Source organism: Diceros bicornis, chromosome 17, assembly GCF_020826845.1.
Source record: "Diceros bicornis minor isolate mBicDic1 chromosome 17, mDicBic1.mat.cur, whole genome shotgun sequence".
Lineage (NCBI taxonomy): Eukaryota > Metazoa > Chordata > Mammalia > Perissodactyla > Rhinocerotidae > Diceros > Diceros bicornis.
The window spans coordinates 36,009,807-36,026,436 of record NC_080756.1 but is presented as its reverse complement, the minus strand read 5'-3'; the positions used below and the strand labels follow the sequence as shown (position 1 = coordinate 36,026,436).

Below are 16,630 nucleotides of genomic sequence, written 5' to 3'. Positions count from 1 at the left end.
TCTGGGCCTCTATTTATTTCTTCTCTGATCTTTATTATTTCCTTCCTTCCACTAACTTTGGGCTAAGTTTGTTATTTTTCTAGTTCTGTGAGGTGTAAAGTTAGGTTGTTTATTTGAGATCTTTCTTTTTTCTTAATGTAGGTGTTTATCACTACAAACTTCACTCTTGAAGCATACCATGGGTTTTGGTATGTTGTGTTTCTATTGTCATTTGTTTCAAGATATTTTTTGATTTCCCTTTTGATTTCTTCTTTGGCCCATTTGTTGTTCAGGATTGTGTTGTTTAATTTCCACATATTTGTGAATTTTCCAGTTTTCCTTCAGTTATTGATTTATAGTTTCATACCATTGTGGACAGAAAAGATAATTGACATAATTTGAGTCAATTAAATTTGCTAAGATTTGTTTTGTGAGCTATCACATGATCTATCCTGAAGAATGTTCCATGTGTGCTTGAGAAGAATGTGTATTTTGCTGCTGTTGGATGGAATGCTCTGTATGTGTGTTAGATCCACTTGGTCTCAAGTCCAACATTTCCTTATTGATTTTCTGTCTGGATGATTTATCCATTGTTGAAATTGGGGTATTGAAGTCTTCTACTCCTATTGTATTAGCATCTATTTCTCCCTTCAGATCAGTTACTATTTGTTTAACCTATTTAGGTATTCTGATTTTGGGTGCACAGTTACAACTGTTATATTCTATCATTATATAATGATCTTGTCTCTTGTTACCATTTTGGCTTAAAGTCTATTTTGTCTGATATAAATGTAGCTACCCTGCTCTATTTTGCTTTCCACTTGCATGGAATATTTTTTTCTATTCCTTCACTTTGAGTCTATATGCATCCTTAAAGCTGAAGTGAGTATCTTGTAGATGGTATATAGCTGGGTCTTGTTTTTTTTTTGCTGGAGAAGATTCACTCTGAACTAACATCTGTTGCCAATCTTCTTTTTTTATTTTTTTATGCAAGCTGCCACCACAGCATGGCCACTGACAGACAAGTGGTGTGGTTCCACACCTGGGGACCAAACCTGGGCTGCAGAAGTGGAGCACGCCGAACTTTAACCACTAGGCCATTGGAGCTGGCCTGGGTCTTGATTTTTTTTATCCATCCAGTCACTTGGTCTTTTAACTGGAGAATTCAATCCACTTACATTTAGAGCAATTGTTGATAGTTAAGGACTTACTAATGTTATCTTATTTATTGTTTTCTGGCTATTTTGTAGTTCTCTTATTCCTTTCTTCATCTCTTGCTGCCTTCCTTGGTGTAATGACAATTGTCCGCAGTGGTTTGCTTTGATGTCCTTCTCTTTATCTTTTGTAACTCTACTGTAGGTTTTTGCTTTGTGGTTACCATGAGGCTTACATAAAACATCTTAGAGATACATCAGTCTATTTTATGCTGGTAACAACTTAACTTCAACTGCATGCAAAAACTATGCTTTTACTCCCCACCTTTATGTTTTTGAAGTCACAATTTACCTTTTTATATTGTGTATTCCTTAACAAATTATTGTAGCTATACTTATTTTTAATACTCTTGCCCTTTAATCTTTATACTAGAGTTAAGTGGTTAATACTCCACCACATTACAGTATTAGAGTATCTGAATTTGACTATATACTTACCTTTACCAGTGTGCTGTATATTTTCATATTTTCATGTTACCAATTAGCTCCTTTCATTTCAACTTGAAGAACTCCTTTCAGCATTTCTCATAAGGCATAGGCAGGTCTCATGGTGATGAATTCCCTCAGCTTTTGTTTGGGAAAGTTCTTTACGTCTCCTTCATTTCTGAAGGACAACTTTGCCATGTAAAGTATTCTTGTTTAGCAGGTTTTATTTTCTTTCAGCCATTCTAATATGTCATCCCACTATCTCCTTGCCTCTAAGGTTTCTGCTGAGAAATCCACTGATAGCTTTATGGGGGTTCCCTTGTAAGTTACAAGCTTTTTTTTCTCTTGCCACTTTTAAGATTCTCTGTTTGTCTTTGATTTTTGACAGTTTTATTATAATGTGGCTTGGAGAAGATCTCTAACTTTTTTTGGTGATCTATGAGCTTTCTGAACTTGGATATTCAAATCTCTCCCCAGATTTGGGAAGTTCTCAGCTTAATTCTTTAAATAAGCTTTCTGCCTCCTCCTCCCTCTCTTCTTCTGGAACTCCAATACTTCACAAATTAGTTCTTCTGATGGTATTCCATAAAACATGGAGGCTTTCCTCACTCTTCTTCATTCTTTTTTCTTTGTTCTCCTCTGGATAATTTCAAAGTTCCTCTTTTCTCACAGACTCTTTCTTCTAATTGACCTGTTATTGATGATTTCTATTGCATTTTCCATTCCATTTCATTCATTGTATTCTTCATGTCTAGAATTTGGTTCTTTTTTATAAATGACTTATACCTGTTAAACTTCTAATTTTGTTCACATATTGTTTTCCTAATTTTGTTGAACTGTCTTTCTGCGTTTTCTAGTAGCTCAGTGAGTTTCCTTAAAACAACTATTTTGAATTCTTTATTGGGTAAACTGCAGATCACCATGTCTTGGGGTTCAGTTATGGCAAGATTATTGTGATCCTTTGGTGATGTCACGTTATCTTGATTTTTCATGTTCCTTGATGTTTTGCATTGCTGTCTTTGCATTTGCAGTAGCAGTCACCTACTCCAGTCTTTACTAATTGCCTTTGGGATAGTGGTACCCTCATCAGCCCTGCTAGAGATTCTGAGGCTATCTCAGACCTTCTAATGGGTACACCACCTCCACACTTCTTCCTCCCTCTTGTGGCAGAATTCTTAAGCTTGTATGCCTTCTCTGGATCCAGCCACACACCAGGCTGAGTGCTAACAGCCCCTGTTTTGTTTTCCCAAAGATGGCACTAAAGCTCAAGTTCGTGGTCTCTCCCTGGCCTGCAGATTCGAGCCAGCTTTCTGCACATGCTCACTAGCTGTCTGTCATAAGTTTACTCTCACTGCTGCCACAGAAAGCACACAAAGTGAGCCGGCCACAAGGTGGTAGCGGTGTGTAGGTGAGGCATGCAGAGTGCTAGGGTTTGCCTATCGGCCAGTTGGGAAGATCCATGGGCGGGCAAGGCATTTCCAGTGGCTTCTGAGTGGGCTTCTTGATAGAGTCCACAATGCAGTTAGTAGGATCTATGTCCATTTAATGCCCTCTGAGGGTCCCATTTGCCACTTTCCCAGCCTTTTCCTGCTCCCCCCTCACCAATCATGTAGCTCAGGATTCAGTATTCTGGATAGAGTGTGAGAGAAATGAGACCCCTTGGCAGTGTTCTGCACAGCTGGGGAAGCTGGGTGCTCACTCACATGCTCTCCTTTTTCCCTGTGGGAGAAATCACAAGCTGAGAAAATCTCTCTTGGCCCTAAGTTGTGTCACCTTGGAGGAAGGGTGATAGAGGTAGTCAAAAGCTGTTTCTTTCACCCACGCCAATGCATCCAGACTCGTATTTTTTTGCTCCAACAATGTGCTGAAACTTTTCCTCTAGAAACCTGGACTTCCACGAAGGCTCTCTTGTCTGTGGGTGACTGTCTAAGACAGTGTTTTCCAAGGACTCCTGGGCCATGGCCAAGAGGGGCTTGAGCTGGTTCATGGGCCACTGCAGCATCCACAACTGGGACCGAGATCTGTCTGCCTACTACCCATGCACAGGTGGGCAAGACGCCTCCCTTGGCATGCAGTGCTGGATCCCACAGCTCCCTCAAAGGCATTTCTGTCTGTGGATGAATGACAAATTCTTGGGGGTGAAGGGCCACAAACAAAGGATGTCTTTTGCTACCATGATGCAGACATCAGAATCTTTTAATATAATTGAAAGTCCCCCTCTTCTCTCTAGGATAACTCTGATTCCCGCAATCATTAAGTCTGAACTTAAGCTTAGATTTCAGTATTGGATGGGTGATAAAATATTTTTCTTAATTTAAGTTTAGCCCACTTCTCTTGACTAGTTATTTTAAAAGAACGAACAATTAATATTCTTCTATTTTTGTTCTAAAATGGTCACTTGCACTATAAGGCTGTAATATGTATCTCAAGATAAAGCCAAGCGTAGCCTGACCCTCTACAGGAGGGGGGAGGAGGGGCTCAATTTTAGATGCTCAAAAGACATCTAGTTAAGCAGACACAACGAGTCAGCTAAAGAATCTTAGCAGCCAACAACACGGAATAATACAGAAAGCTACTGGCACAGTTGTTCAAAACGCAGCCACAGAAATATTCCCCCAGTTGGTAGAGCATAGTAACAGCAGTTCATAAATAGTATCTCAAAGTGGAGACTAAAATGTAGGTAAGACTGCCAACAAGTAGCATGGCTTTAGCACATGGGAAAGAGAGGAGCATAAATTGAGAGTAAAGGAGGATCCCAGTCTTTGAAGATGGGTTGTGAAGGAAAGATTTTTGGATCAAGAAATAAACCAAGGACCCCAAGTGGACACAAGCTGAAAAATGGGTATCAAGACACAAAAGGTCAGAACCCAACCAAAAGTAAATATGTTTCAGTAATTTAGTATTGGGCTACAGCTCCTTAAATCTTGCAAGTCTGAAGTGCTAATTAGGTCTGGTCATGCTTGTGTATGATTTGTGTACATGTATATCTAAACACACTGGTAAGGAATAAAAATAGCTCTAGCTTAGGGGAGAGGACAGATGAAGAGCTGAGAATGAGGCCAGAGTTGATAAAAGAGAGCAATGTAAATTTCACTGGCTTGTCAAGGGAGGCTGATGAACTCTTATTTGAATACCAGTTGTGTTTTTTTTAATAGAAAATATCGAATCTCTATATTAAACAAAGAGTTTTTTCTCTCCTCTAATAAACACCCGAGGAAAAATGACAAGCCTAGAATTAGCACTTAACACTGAAATAACATGTTTCTTGCAACATGTTACAAGCTTCCAGATGAAGAAGGACAAGAAGACTCATCAAACATATACCACATAACCATGACATTTCTTAGAGATGAGGGGACAAAGATTCTGTTCAGGGATAAAAACAAATAACCCAGTAACTTTCCTTCCTTCTAAGTCTGTGAAGTCATCTCCTTTACGCTTCTCTTTCAATATAAACAGTCAATGGACAGTAAAATTTTAGCAGGAAAAAAAAGTAACATAACCCAATACGGGTAAAACATAAATTTATACCAACTACCAGAAAACTCTGCTTTTAAATGGGCAACACACATACAAAATAATTTAAAATAAAATACAAAATAAACAAATGAAAGCAACATTCTTTTTCATAAAAGCACTGTATACACTACAGATTAACAGACAAGACTTTATACTGAATATTGCGAATCTCACTTAAATTCTGATAAAATTTTTAAAAAATTTCTAAAAGTTGTCAGTCATTAAATGCATAATATCTTTTTCCGAAAGGAATACTCCAATATTTTGCATTTCAGATATTTTAAGTTTTATTTGGCAAAGAGAAGCCTAAGAATTTTTTTAAAAACATTTCCAGAGAGAACACCCTTTACCATAAAATAAATTTGTATGACTTGGGAGGGCAAATCTGAAATGTATATTTTTGACATAAGTGCCAATTTTACAATTAATACAAAAAAGATAAAGTTAGTTGAAATATTTTAAAAATGTAAAAACCAGTCCATGCAACATAACTATACAATCTTGCTGTAAAAGTACTTATATCAAATTCCACCCAAAATATTTATGCAATATACTAAATTTAGTTGCTCAAGTCACTCTTCACTGCCGGCTGGCTTTTCCATTTTCTGTCGTCTCCATTCTAAAAAATAGGAGGAAAAAAATTCGTTGGTAAAATAAAACATTATTAACTATCCATATTTTTTCTCCTTATCTAACTTTCACATGAAATTAAAATCTAATGTAGTCATAGAACAGAAGAACAGCAGCACTTCAGCAAAAGACTAAAGTTAGAGTTCCTCTGGTTAGTCAAACTTCCTCGTTTTACAGATGAGTGAAAATTGAGGCCCAGAGAGATTAAGTGAATATCCCAAAGTTTCATTTCAAAGGCCATTATTTTTCACTATACCTCTCTAAGCAAAACTAAGGAAAAAATCTCCACCATTTAGTCAAGGATTTTTTTCCTTTTCCACTCAAGAAATTCCTTTACCAATATATTTTTAAGAGGATTTCTTCTAAAAAAGAGATTAAAATAACCAGACTTGAGATTTATTCAATTAAAATCAATATTCCTAATACTGTATTACTTATTAGGAAAATATTTTTCTCCTGGTATTTTATATAGATTCAGTGTGGCAGATTAAGTTTTCTCTATGATTTTTCCATCTATGATGTCTACTGAAGCATCGAAAAAAATACTCTAAGGAGGAAATACTTTCAGGGTTACAATCAATATAATCAGGTCTTTTAAAAGTACCAAGAGGGGCCAGCCCAGTGGCGCAGCGCTTAAGTGCGTGCACTCCGCTTTGGCGGCCTGAGGGTTTGCAGGTTCAGATCCCGGGTGCGCACCAACGCACCGCTTGTCAGGCCACGCTGCGGCAGCGTCCCATATAAAATGGAGGAAGATGGGCACCGATGTTAGCCCAGGGCCAATCTTCCTCAGCAAAAAAGAGGAGGATTGGCATCCGATGTTAGCTCTGGGCTGATCTTCCTCACATACACAAAAAAAAGTACCAAGAAACAAAGAAGTTATTTTTTTTCCTCTTTATAGGTAACATGTATCAGTTCATAATATTAGTAATAAAAAATTGCTGAACATAGCAAATAAGCGGTGTTTATTATTTTTTAAAAATTATTATAATGTGGCAATTAACAACACCAATTTCTATAATAAATAATACAAACCCATTTTCCTCTTTAAGATGTTGATATAATTCAGCTCTGTTATTAACAGAGTTCAAACGTCCAGCAAACTCCTGATGTTTTCTGGAATTGGCAGTATTGATTCTATTACTCCAAAAAGATAATAAGGACACGGGCCCTGGTATTATATTAGAAAGAAGAGAAAAAAGATAGAATAATTCACTACTTCAAAATCTACAAATTTAACAAATTTATCTTTAATTCCATTGTTCCTTTTATAAAATTAAAGCAATCTCATCTTCCCCTTATTCTAAAATTTGTATGTGTTTAGGGGTCCCCAAGACCACCTACTAGTTTGGTGATTTGCCAGAAGGACTCAAATGACTAAACATCAAGTTACAGTCATGGCTAAGAATCATTACAGCAACACAGTAAGGATACACAGCCAGATCAGTAGGCAGGAAAAGACATTAGGCAAAGACTAGAGGAATCCATCTGCAGGCTTCCCACGTTCTCTCCCTCCAGTGATGGTTCACACGGAGTGCTAACTCCCTCTAGCAGCAAAAATGCAGCCATGTGTGTACAGTATTTCTGCCAGGAAAGCCCATTTGAGACTCGGAGTCCAGAGTTTTTATTGGGGGCTGGTCACATAGGCATTCTCTGCCAAACTACAACTACCAAAATTCCAGACTCCCAGAAGGAAAGCAGGTGTACAGTTCAGATGTAAGGCAAAATAACTTCATCATGTAGGGAATGTTTTAAAAGCCAAGTTTCCAGATGCCAGCCAAGGGCCAAACTTGCAAGCAGCCTCTTTTAATGATAACAGCCCGGGCCTGCTATGTTAACTCTTTTCTGCACAATATGAAAAGGCAAAAGAACTAGATATAAACAATTTTGAAAAGCAGAAAAAAGTTAGAAAACTCTCATTACCTCTAAGACTCTACTTTTAGTGATCATGACACTATAGTATTGGCAAAAGGACAGACATACAGACTAATGGAACATAAAAGAAAACCCAGAAATAGACTCCCATATATAGACTCTCATCAAGTGATTTCTGATAAAAGTACAGAGGCAATTCAATAAAGTAAAGACAGTCTTTTCAAAAACTGCTACTGGAACAATTAGGACATTATGTGCAAAAATATAAATGTTGACCCATACCTTGTACCTTATTAAAAAAAAAAACTCAAAATGGATCAAGGCCTAAATGTAAAATCTAAAATTATAGAACCCCACAAAGAATACATAGGAATAAATCTTTGCGACTTTGGGTATTGCAAAGATTTCTTATATATAACATCAAAAGCATAATCATGAAAGAAAAAAATTGATATACTGGACTTCATCAAAATTAGAAACTTCAGCTCTATAAAAGTCACTGTTAGAAGGACAAGCCACAGACTGGGAGAAAATATTTGTAAATCACATATCCAACAAAAGACTTGTATCCAGAACAAATAAAGAATTTTCAAAATTCAACAATAAAATAACAAACAGCCCAATTTAAAAACGACCAAAATATCTGAATAAACCCTTCATCAAAGAAGACATACAGATGGCAAAAAAGCAAATGAAAAGAGGCTTGCCATTAGTCACGAGAGAAATAGAAATTAAAACCACAATGGAATAGTACCACATACCTATTAGAAGAGCCAAAAAAAAAAAAAAAAAAAAATCCTGACGCTAGCAAGTGCTATTGAGGATGCAGAACAACCACAACTCTCATTAACTGCTGGTGGGATGCACAATGGTACAGCCTCGTTGGAAAGATGAGTTGGCAGTTTCTAATAAAGTTAGTCATATACAATGGAATATACAAACTACTGATAAACAGACAACATAGATGAATCTCAAATGCATTATCCTATGAGAAATAAGCCAACCTCAAAAGGCAGCATACTTTATGGTCACTTATATGGCATTCTGAAAAAGGCACAATTATAGGAAGAGAAAACACATCAATGGTTATAGTGGACTGGAGGTAGGAGGAGTGCAGGATGATTACAAAGGGGCAGTACAAGAGAATCTTTTGGGATGATGGACTGTTCTATACCTTGATGTGGTGGTGGCAGTTACACAACTGTATGTATTGTTTAAACTCACAAAACTATATATGAAAAACAGTTAATATTACTGTATATAAGTTTTTTAAAAATAAATTAATAAAAGTCTTTTCTTTTTATTATTATAAAACTAATACATGTTCATTAGATAAAATTTAGAAAAAAACAAAACACATAAAGGAGGAAATAAAATCATCCATAACACACCGCTCTAACAACTATAAATATTTTGGTTTTTTGTCAATACCATTCTATATCAATAAAATCACATTTTGATTTTTCTGTTACTGCAGTATACAAAGAGAGCTGAACAGATTTTCACCAAGTCTAGACGGCATGTTTGTAATAGCCCAACCTTACATGCAGCAGGCACAACATTCACTTTGGAGAGTTCTGGGAAGTCATTTTCCAAAGCAGATGAAACTGAGGTAATAATAAAAGGTCCATATCAGTTGATGACCAGAAGAGACATACGACTTAGGTTGTAAAATAGAACGGAAGAAAAAACAAGTTTCAAGTACCAGCCTTGAATGGAAAGTTACAAGGGCAGACAGTTATTTGCAATCAAGTTGCTTCTCATGTGGGCCACTCTATAAAGTGTTTCCAGCGTGAAAAACATCAGGGGTCTATTGAATTTAATTCATAACCATGAATATCATCCATACATGATATTAATCCATGATGACAAGCTAGCATATTTGTATATAAAAACGTTTTTTAAAACAAAATGCAGATCATAGTATATATGGTTTTGTAGCTTGCTCTTTTTTTTTTTAACCTACTATATATTCATTCATTCAACAAATAACTGAATTTCTACTATGGGCCAGGGACAGTGTTGGGTGGTAGTGATATAAACAGTAAATTTTAAAAAGTTCCTGTCTTTAAAATGTTTCAGGCTAACAGCAGAGGCCAGACGTCAACAAGCGATGTCAATGCAGTAGTCTAAGTGCTAGCACAGTGGTAATCCTGGGATGTAATGGAAGCACCAAGAAGCACCTAACTTAATTGTGAAAGGAGGTCAGGGAAGTCTTTCCTGAAAAAGGGGCTGCTGAAGCTGAAATCTGAATGATATACATTAGCAAGATGGAAGAGTGGGCATTTGTGGCAATAATTATTCTTGGGCTACATGAATTCCACCCTACAGACACACCATCATTTGATCATTTTCTTACTAATATGTGGTTTGGTTGCTTGGAACTTTTTGTCACTACAAATAATTTTTAGACTTCTATTTTCCAAGCAACGCTGAAGCATTGTTTAGATTAAACCTAAATTTCTCATCCTAATCAACAGTGGCCTATTTTGGCATGTGAAAAACAGGATAATCTATCAACAGACATTTATTTATTTTCCAGGCACCCTGGCAAATGCCTGAAAAGCAAATATGATAACACTGTCCTTATCTCTGATTTCAAAGAAATCAGTGAACCGGAGAATATTAACATGTATCACAATATGTAGACTACAGCATAAGTATATAAAAACAAACAAGCCTATTTTCTCCCTAGGATGAGATGCCAATAATCATAATTGGGCCAGCCCTGGTCTTATTGCCTTAGGGGAGGCATAGTGGCAAGAAATCAGACAGTCCTTTGTTATACCATTTCCCATTCATCCTAAAAGGATTAAATTTAGTTTACCTTAAAGATAACTAAGGCCTACATAATTTCAGGAGCTCCCAAATGCAAATCATATGTTTAACACCTACAATTCCTTCAAGAGGAAATTAAGCTTTCAGCCTATAAATAAGAGACAAAAGGCTTTAAGTGAAAATATTATAATACCTCTACTGAAACTCATTCATACCCCATTTTAATTTATCAATAAATGGGTGATATTAGATCCTTCCCTAAGTTCAGAAAGAGTTTAGGGAAAAGAGTTTGTCTCCAATAACTTAGGACTTAGTACAGTGTCAGGAACATAAACAGATTCAAGTTTACAAAATTAAAATTTCTTAAAACAGAGACTTTATAGTAAAAGTGCTTATTTTCCAAAAGGCTTCATTAACAAAGGTATGACACTACTTTTTCTTTTTTTTTTTTTTTTTTTGTGAGGAGATCAGCCCTGAGCTAACATCCGCCAATCCTCCTCTTTTTTTTTTTTGCTGAGGAAGACGGCCCTGGGCTAGCATCGGTGCCTATCTTCCTCCACTTTATATGGGACGCCGCCACAGCATGGCTTACCAAGCAGTGCGTCGGTGCGCGCCCAGGATCCGAACCAGCGAACCCCGGGCCGCCGCAGCGGAGCACGCGCACTTAACCGCTTGCGCCACCGGGCCGGCCCCGACACTACTTTTTCTTTAATGCTGACAAATATATTTACGGCTTCTATTTTCCAAGGCTGTAAACAAAGAATCTCCTAAACAACATCTAGAAATGCAAGTAGCTCTTCCTCATATACACAATAATATTAAATGACACCGTACAAAACAGAACTGACTTAGAAAACTTTCTACAAACCTGGTTACCATGGTTCCACCTCACCTTTTGATTTTTCTACTGGTGGAGTTTCATCCATTTCAACAAGAGGCTTTTTGTTTGGAGGTTCTGGGGAATCAGGCGAATCTTTTATAATCTCAGCTTCAGCTAACTCTTCCTTTCCACGTTCTAAGATTCCTTTTAACCTTTTAGAGGGACAAACAATAAAATTTAAAGTTTAAAATTTTAGAAATATAAATGGTTCAACAATTAAACTGGACTTTGCATATCAGTCTTAATAAAAGATAGCTGATCTCACAAAGTAAACCTGGGGACTAACCAGACGCTAAACCTCAATCTAAAATCAGGTAAGAGAACTTAATGAATTAAACACGTTTCCCTTTTCCGTCATCATAATGTAACAATTCAGTATTATAGTTAGCTGTAAAACATGAAAAAAAAGGAAAATTTAAGCTAAAATTAAAAAGGTCAGAAATGTGATCTTTGGAAGAAACATCACAATTTTAATTTTCAAAGATATGGACAAAAAATACTATTTCAAATTACAATAAGAATAAGAAATCCACTACTATTTGTTCCCTGTTTATGTACTATGGAAATGTATTTACATTCCACAAGTTAGAAACTTAACTCCAAGCTTATTTTGAATTTCATCAGGGAAGAGAAACACTTTCAAAATATATAAGGGATATACTTAAAGATCAGTGGGCTCTGAATGAGAATACTTTTTTCCTTCTCTTCTTAAAGTAAGCCAATTCTGTTTCAGAAGCTCAGTAGCCCTAAGGAAGTAGTGAACTTCTAAGGTCAAATAGAATAAAAGTGTTCTACTTATTTAGGAATAAAATGACATGATTTCTAGAATTGGCTTCAGAATATTCCCATAGGGGAGGTAGATGGTGGTGGTGGTGGTGAGGGGAGTGGATGTGGATACATGAAATGAGATCTGCCATGAAGTGATAACTGTTGAAAGTAGGTGACGGGCAAGTATTCGTTCTACTGTTGTATATGTTTGAAATTTTCCATCGTAAAGTTCCGTTTTGTTTTTAAGGGACTTATTACGTTGCCATTATAATATTTACCTGGTTCTTTGCCTGATTTCTGGCAAGGAGGTAGAAGACAAAAGCCAGCTGATATGTTATGATATTTTTATTTATAAGCCTTTGTTACTTTTTCTGTTTCTTCAAATTTAACCTTGACATCACCATATAAATTACAAACTAGGGAAAAAGAGTGTACTATTGAGTAAGGTTTTCAGAATTAGGATGATGCTTTTCCTCTGTGTTCCCAAGGGCACCCTGTGCCTCTTTTTATAACAGGATCCTCCACACTTGGCTGAAATCATTGACTGACTTGCCTATCAGTACCACAACACTGTACATTCTTCCAGGGCAGGGATCTTAAGCCAAATGCCTGGCACTTTACAGGCATTCAATAAATATTTACTAAAGAAATAAATAAAACTATGTCTTTGATATTTATAACACATAAAGCAAATACTGATATCAAATATCATGTATTATAATTTTCAGATGTTAATTAGGAAAAAAATTAAACACTACCTTTGTCCCAACAGTAAAAAAAAAAAAAATCATTAATTCTTTAAGCCCACGATCTTTTAGATTTTAAGAATGATAAAATCACAGTTATGAAATGAAATAAACACACACTAAATGAACTACTATTAAATGAGGTTTGAATGTTGGAATGTGCTACATGCAGAATGTGATATGCCAAAAGGCACCATGGTGCTATATTATTATCAACAAGTCACCTCTCCAAATCTTGCCAGGATTTCTCCTGCTCATAATCTTTCACTGCTTTCTCTGACTTGTCCTCTTTGTCCTCCCGCTTTCTTCCTCGTTTCTTTCGTTCCTCTTCTTCTGGGGGTTTGCTCCTACACGCCATCAGACATTCCAAGACTCTTTGATGTTTCTCCGAGTTGTTGATATGGGCTCTGACGAGGGTTTCTAATTCATTCCACATGATACGATATTGTTCATCTCTGAAGTAAAGATTTAAAATAACATTCTTAGAAATACTCTTTAAATAATATCAGTGTCTTATAAACCAATGTTAACTCAATAAGAAAAAAAAAAATAATATCAAAGGGTCACTTGCTACCAGTAAATAAAAGGAAATAATTAAACATGGACTTCTTTTCTCTTCCTCGATCGTTCATGGTGCAACTCTAAGTTATAATGTATTCAATTCTGCTATTCTATATTCTATATCACTTCATCTCAAACATGGATGTATATATACATACCACCAAATATATAATTTTCATATGAATAAGTTAGCTTAAAAAACAATATGTATCAAGTAAATGTGATATATAAAGTAAGAAAAAAACTACCTTTTAGGGCCTTTTCCTCTTGTACCAACTGTGGAAATAGGTAGGGGATCATTTTTTCTTTCCATATCAACTAAGTTGTATATTGTTTTTTGACAGTTTAAGACATCTTCTTCTGTCAAAGATTCTTTCACAATAACACTGGCTAATGGAACTACCTATTAGATTTTTTTTGAAAAAGAAAAAGAAAATCTGTCTTGAAAAAAATACCAAAGCATCTTGGTATAACTTCAGTTGACTTTAAACACTGCCTTGGCAAGATAATCTGTAACCATTACTTCAATTTTCTATTACTAATTCTTTAACTGTAGCAAATTCATATATTTCATTCTTTGCTTGAGAAATGGCACCTGTAAAGAATATATAACTAATCTAGAAGAAAAACTGAAACTATTTAACACTTACCGCTTGCATGTTAAAAATCGTGGTTTGTGAAATTATCATAGGCCAGTAACGGGTGTGTTTTTCTAACTGATCTTTTGCTCGTTCCAAAGGGATCTCAAGATTTCCAATGATTTTATATCTGGGGTCTAGAAAAGGAGTTAATCTGTTTTCCCTCATAAATTCACCAAAATCCTAATGATAACCAAATAAGATAAAATTAGAAACTATTTTCTAATGTTTCAGTATGGATTACATGTAAAAGTCTGTTTCCCTGATGTCTTCTGTCCTGTGATACGCAACAAAGCATTTTCTCTAATAAACTCCGTCCTACTAATTTTTTTTGAACATGAAACCTATCAGTCTTTATACAATGGAGATGAAGAAAGCCTCAAACATAAATGCATTCATGGTTCTTTCCACTTTTTTAAAAACCAAGGAACACTCCTTTTTCTTAATTTCTATAATTTAACTCTTTTCTATCATATACGGATAAAAGAATGAGTTAACAACATTACAATACCAATAATCTGCTTACTTAAAAACTACCTTGACATACATCAAAATGTTAACAGTGGTTATCTTTGAATAATGGAATCATAGGTAAGTTAGTCTTTGTTTTTGTCTTTTTTAAAGATATCTATATGATCTAAATTTTCTACAATGAATACTTATTAGCTTTCTCCTTATTAAAAAAAGATCTAAAAACAAAAAAAAGCCTAATCAAAAACAATTACTTACAATATATAACACTTTTACAAAGCATATTCATATACATCAATTACATTAAATTTTTACAACCACATCAAAAGGTGGACAGACATGAAATATCAAATATAAAAGAGGAGAGGGAGGATGAAAAATTAAAACGAGAACAATAGAATTTCTACCAAAAATAGACAATGTCCTTGTATGTACCTCTCAATACAAAAATTCCGTGTTATTTCAAAGCAGCAGCAATCCAAATACTCAAATGTTTATGTTTGCCATTTAAGTTACTAGAAATAAAGTTCCACCTAAACTATTAATTCAAATCAATTTCCATTCTTTCCTATAATTCCAGTGTGTTGATGCTATCCAGACACTTCTCAGTATACATTGAATACATAAAGAAGACTACAAAGTGATAAATAGCTCTTCAGAGCAAGTACTGCAGGAAATTTACATAATTAAAATAATAAATAAATAATCAACTTCTCCAAACCTCTTTTTCATCACAGATCTTAGCACAGAACAGGCACTCAACAACTACTTGCTGAATGATGACAGACTCAAAACAAAATGTATAGATATCAGGGTCTTACTGTAATCCGGTAGTCTGTAACTCTTCCTCCACATCCTTCACTAATTGAAGGTGGATCTTCTAGAATGGATCGAGAACTGCTAAGGACGTGCAAAAAAATCTCTCCTCCGTGGCTACTAAGCATATGACTAATGACTTTGGAACCTGACTTTCGTGGTTGTTCCAATAAAACAGAACGACCTGTCAAAAGCAAGATTACTCTATCAGGAACGAATTTTTTTTTCCCTTAAGATTTATATCTAGATTTTTCATTTTATAATTGATCCTCAGATTTTAACCAGTATTGCTAATTTAGTATATCTGCATTTCAAGTCCTAAAAATATGAATTCTAGCCTTAGTTTCTCTTGGTTACTCCAAGCTTACATAGTTCCATAGATAGTCTTCCAAAATAAGACAGTGATCTCTGGTATAATGTTTGGTTATATTGTTCATTCAATTACAAGTTTATATGAAATTTTTCTCTTGAACATCAAGAAGAAAAGTGAGACAACTGTTAGGTAACCTTCAGGTTATCAAAGCTACAAAACATTTGGGGGAGAAAGCAGAGTCTCAATTCACTTCCACAATACCTCCTTATCAGCACTATCATTAACTACTTGCTCTGTCACATGACTCAATGTTGTTTAACCTGGACTTTACATAGTCTGATAATCAAATTACGCTTAACGTAACAATGAAAATAACCTTATAAAGGCAGACTGACTCTTTACATCAGTGATTCCAAAACTTACCCGATCATAACAATCACCAGAGGAGCTTATAGAATTTAGATTTAGTAGATGGAATCCAATAATTTGCTTTTTAAAAAAAATTTTTCACACAAGGAAACCACAGATTTAAAATCATATGTGTAAGTAACTTGAAAAGATATATGTACCCCCATGTTCATTTCAGCATTATTTACAATAGCCAAGATATGGAAACAACCTAAGTGTCCATCAATGAATGAATGGATAAAGAAAATGTGGTGTACACACACACACACAATGGAATATTATTCAGCCATAAAAAAGAATGAAATCTTGCCATTTGTGACAGCATGGATGGACCTTGAGGACACTATGCTAAGTGAAATAAGTCAGACAGAGAAAGACAAATACCATATGATCTCACTTATATGTGGAATCTTAAAAAAAAAAACAAACTCCAAGCTCATAGATATAGAGAACTGATTGGTGGTTGCCAGAGGTAGGGGAGAGAGGGTGGGCAAAATGGGTGAAGGGAGTCAAAAGGTATAAACTTTCTGTTATAAAATAAATAAGTCATTGGGATGTAATACACAGCATGGAAAGTATAGCTAATTATACTGTATTGCGTATCTGCAAGT

The 16,630-nt window shown here is 35.4% G+C and overlaps 1 protein-coding gene across 2 annotated transcripts in view; it reads right to left on the bottom strand.

Annotated features, from left to right (window-relative positions):
• Window positions 1-5,269: 5,269 nt before the first annotated feature.
• Window positions 5,270-16,630, bottom strand: part of INTS13 (integrator complex subunit 13) — a 29,484-nt gene continuing 18,123 nt past the window's right edge. Inside the window, exons 11-17 of one of the 2 annotated variants that reach the window (XM_058558615.1) lie at window positions 15,304-15,482; window positions 14,024-14,194; window positions 13,622-13,776; window positions 13,037-13,267; window positions 11,311-11,450; window positions 6,801-6,936; window positions 5,272-5,757 (exon numbers count right to left, since the gene is read on the bottom strand). In XM_058558615.1, the coding sequence (XP_058414598.1) occupies window positions 5,718-5,757; window positions 6,801-6,936; window positions 11,311-11,450; window positions 13,037-13,267; window positions 13,622-13,776; window positions 14,024-14,194; window positions 15,304-15,482 (1,052 nt within the window). In that variant the 3' untranslated portion in view covers window positions 5,272-5,717. Of the gene's footprint in view, window positions 5,758-6,800; window positions 6,937-11,310; window positions 11,451-13,036; window positions 13,268-13,621; window positions 13,777-14,023; window positions 14,195-15,303; window positions 15,483-16,630 lie in introns of both variants that reach the window. The other variant, XM_058558616.1, reaches the window with a different exon arrangement.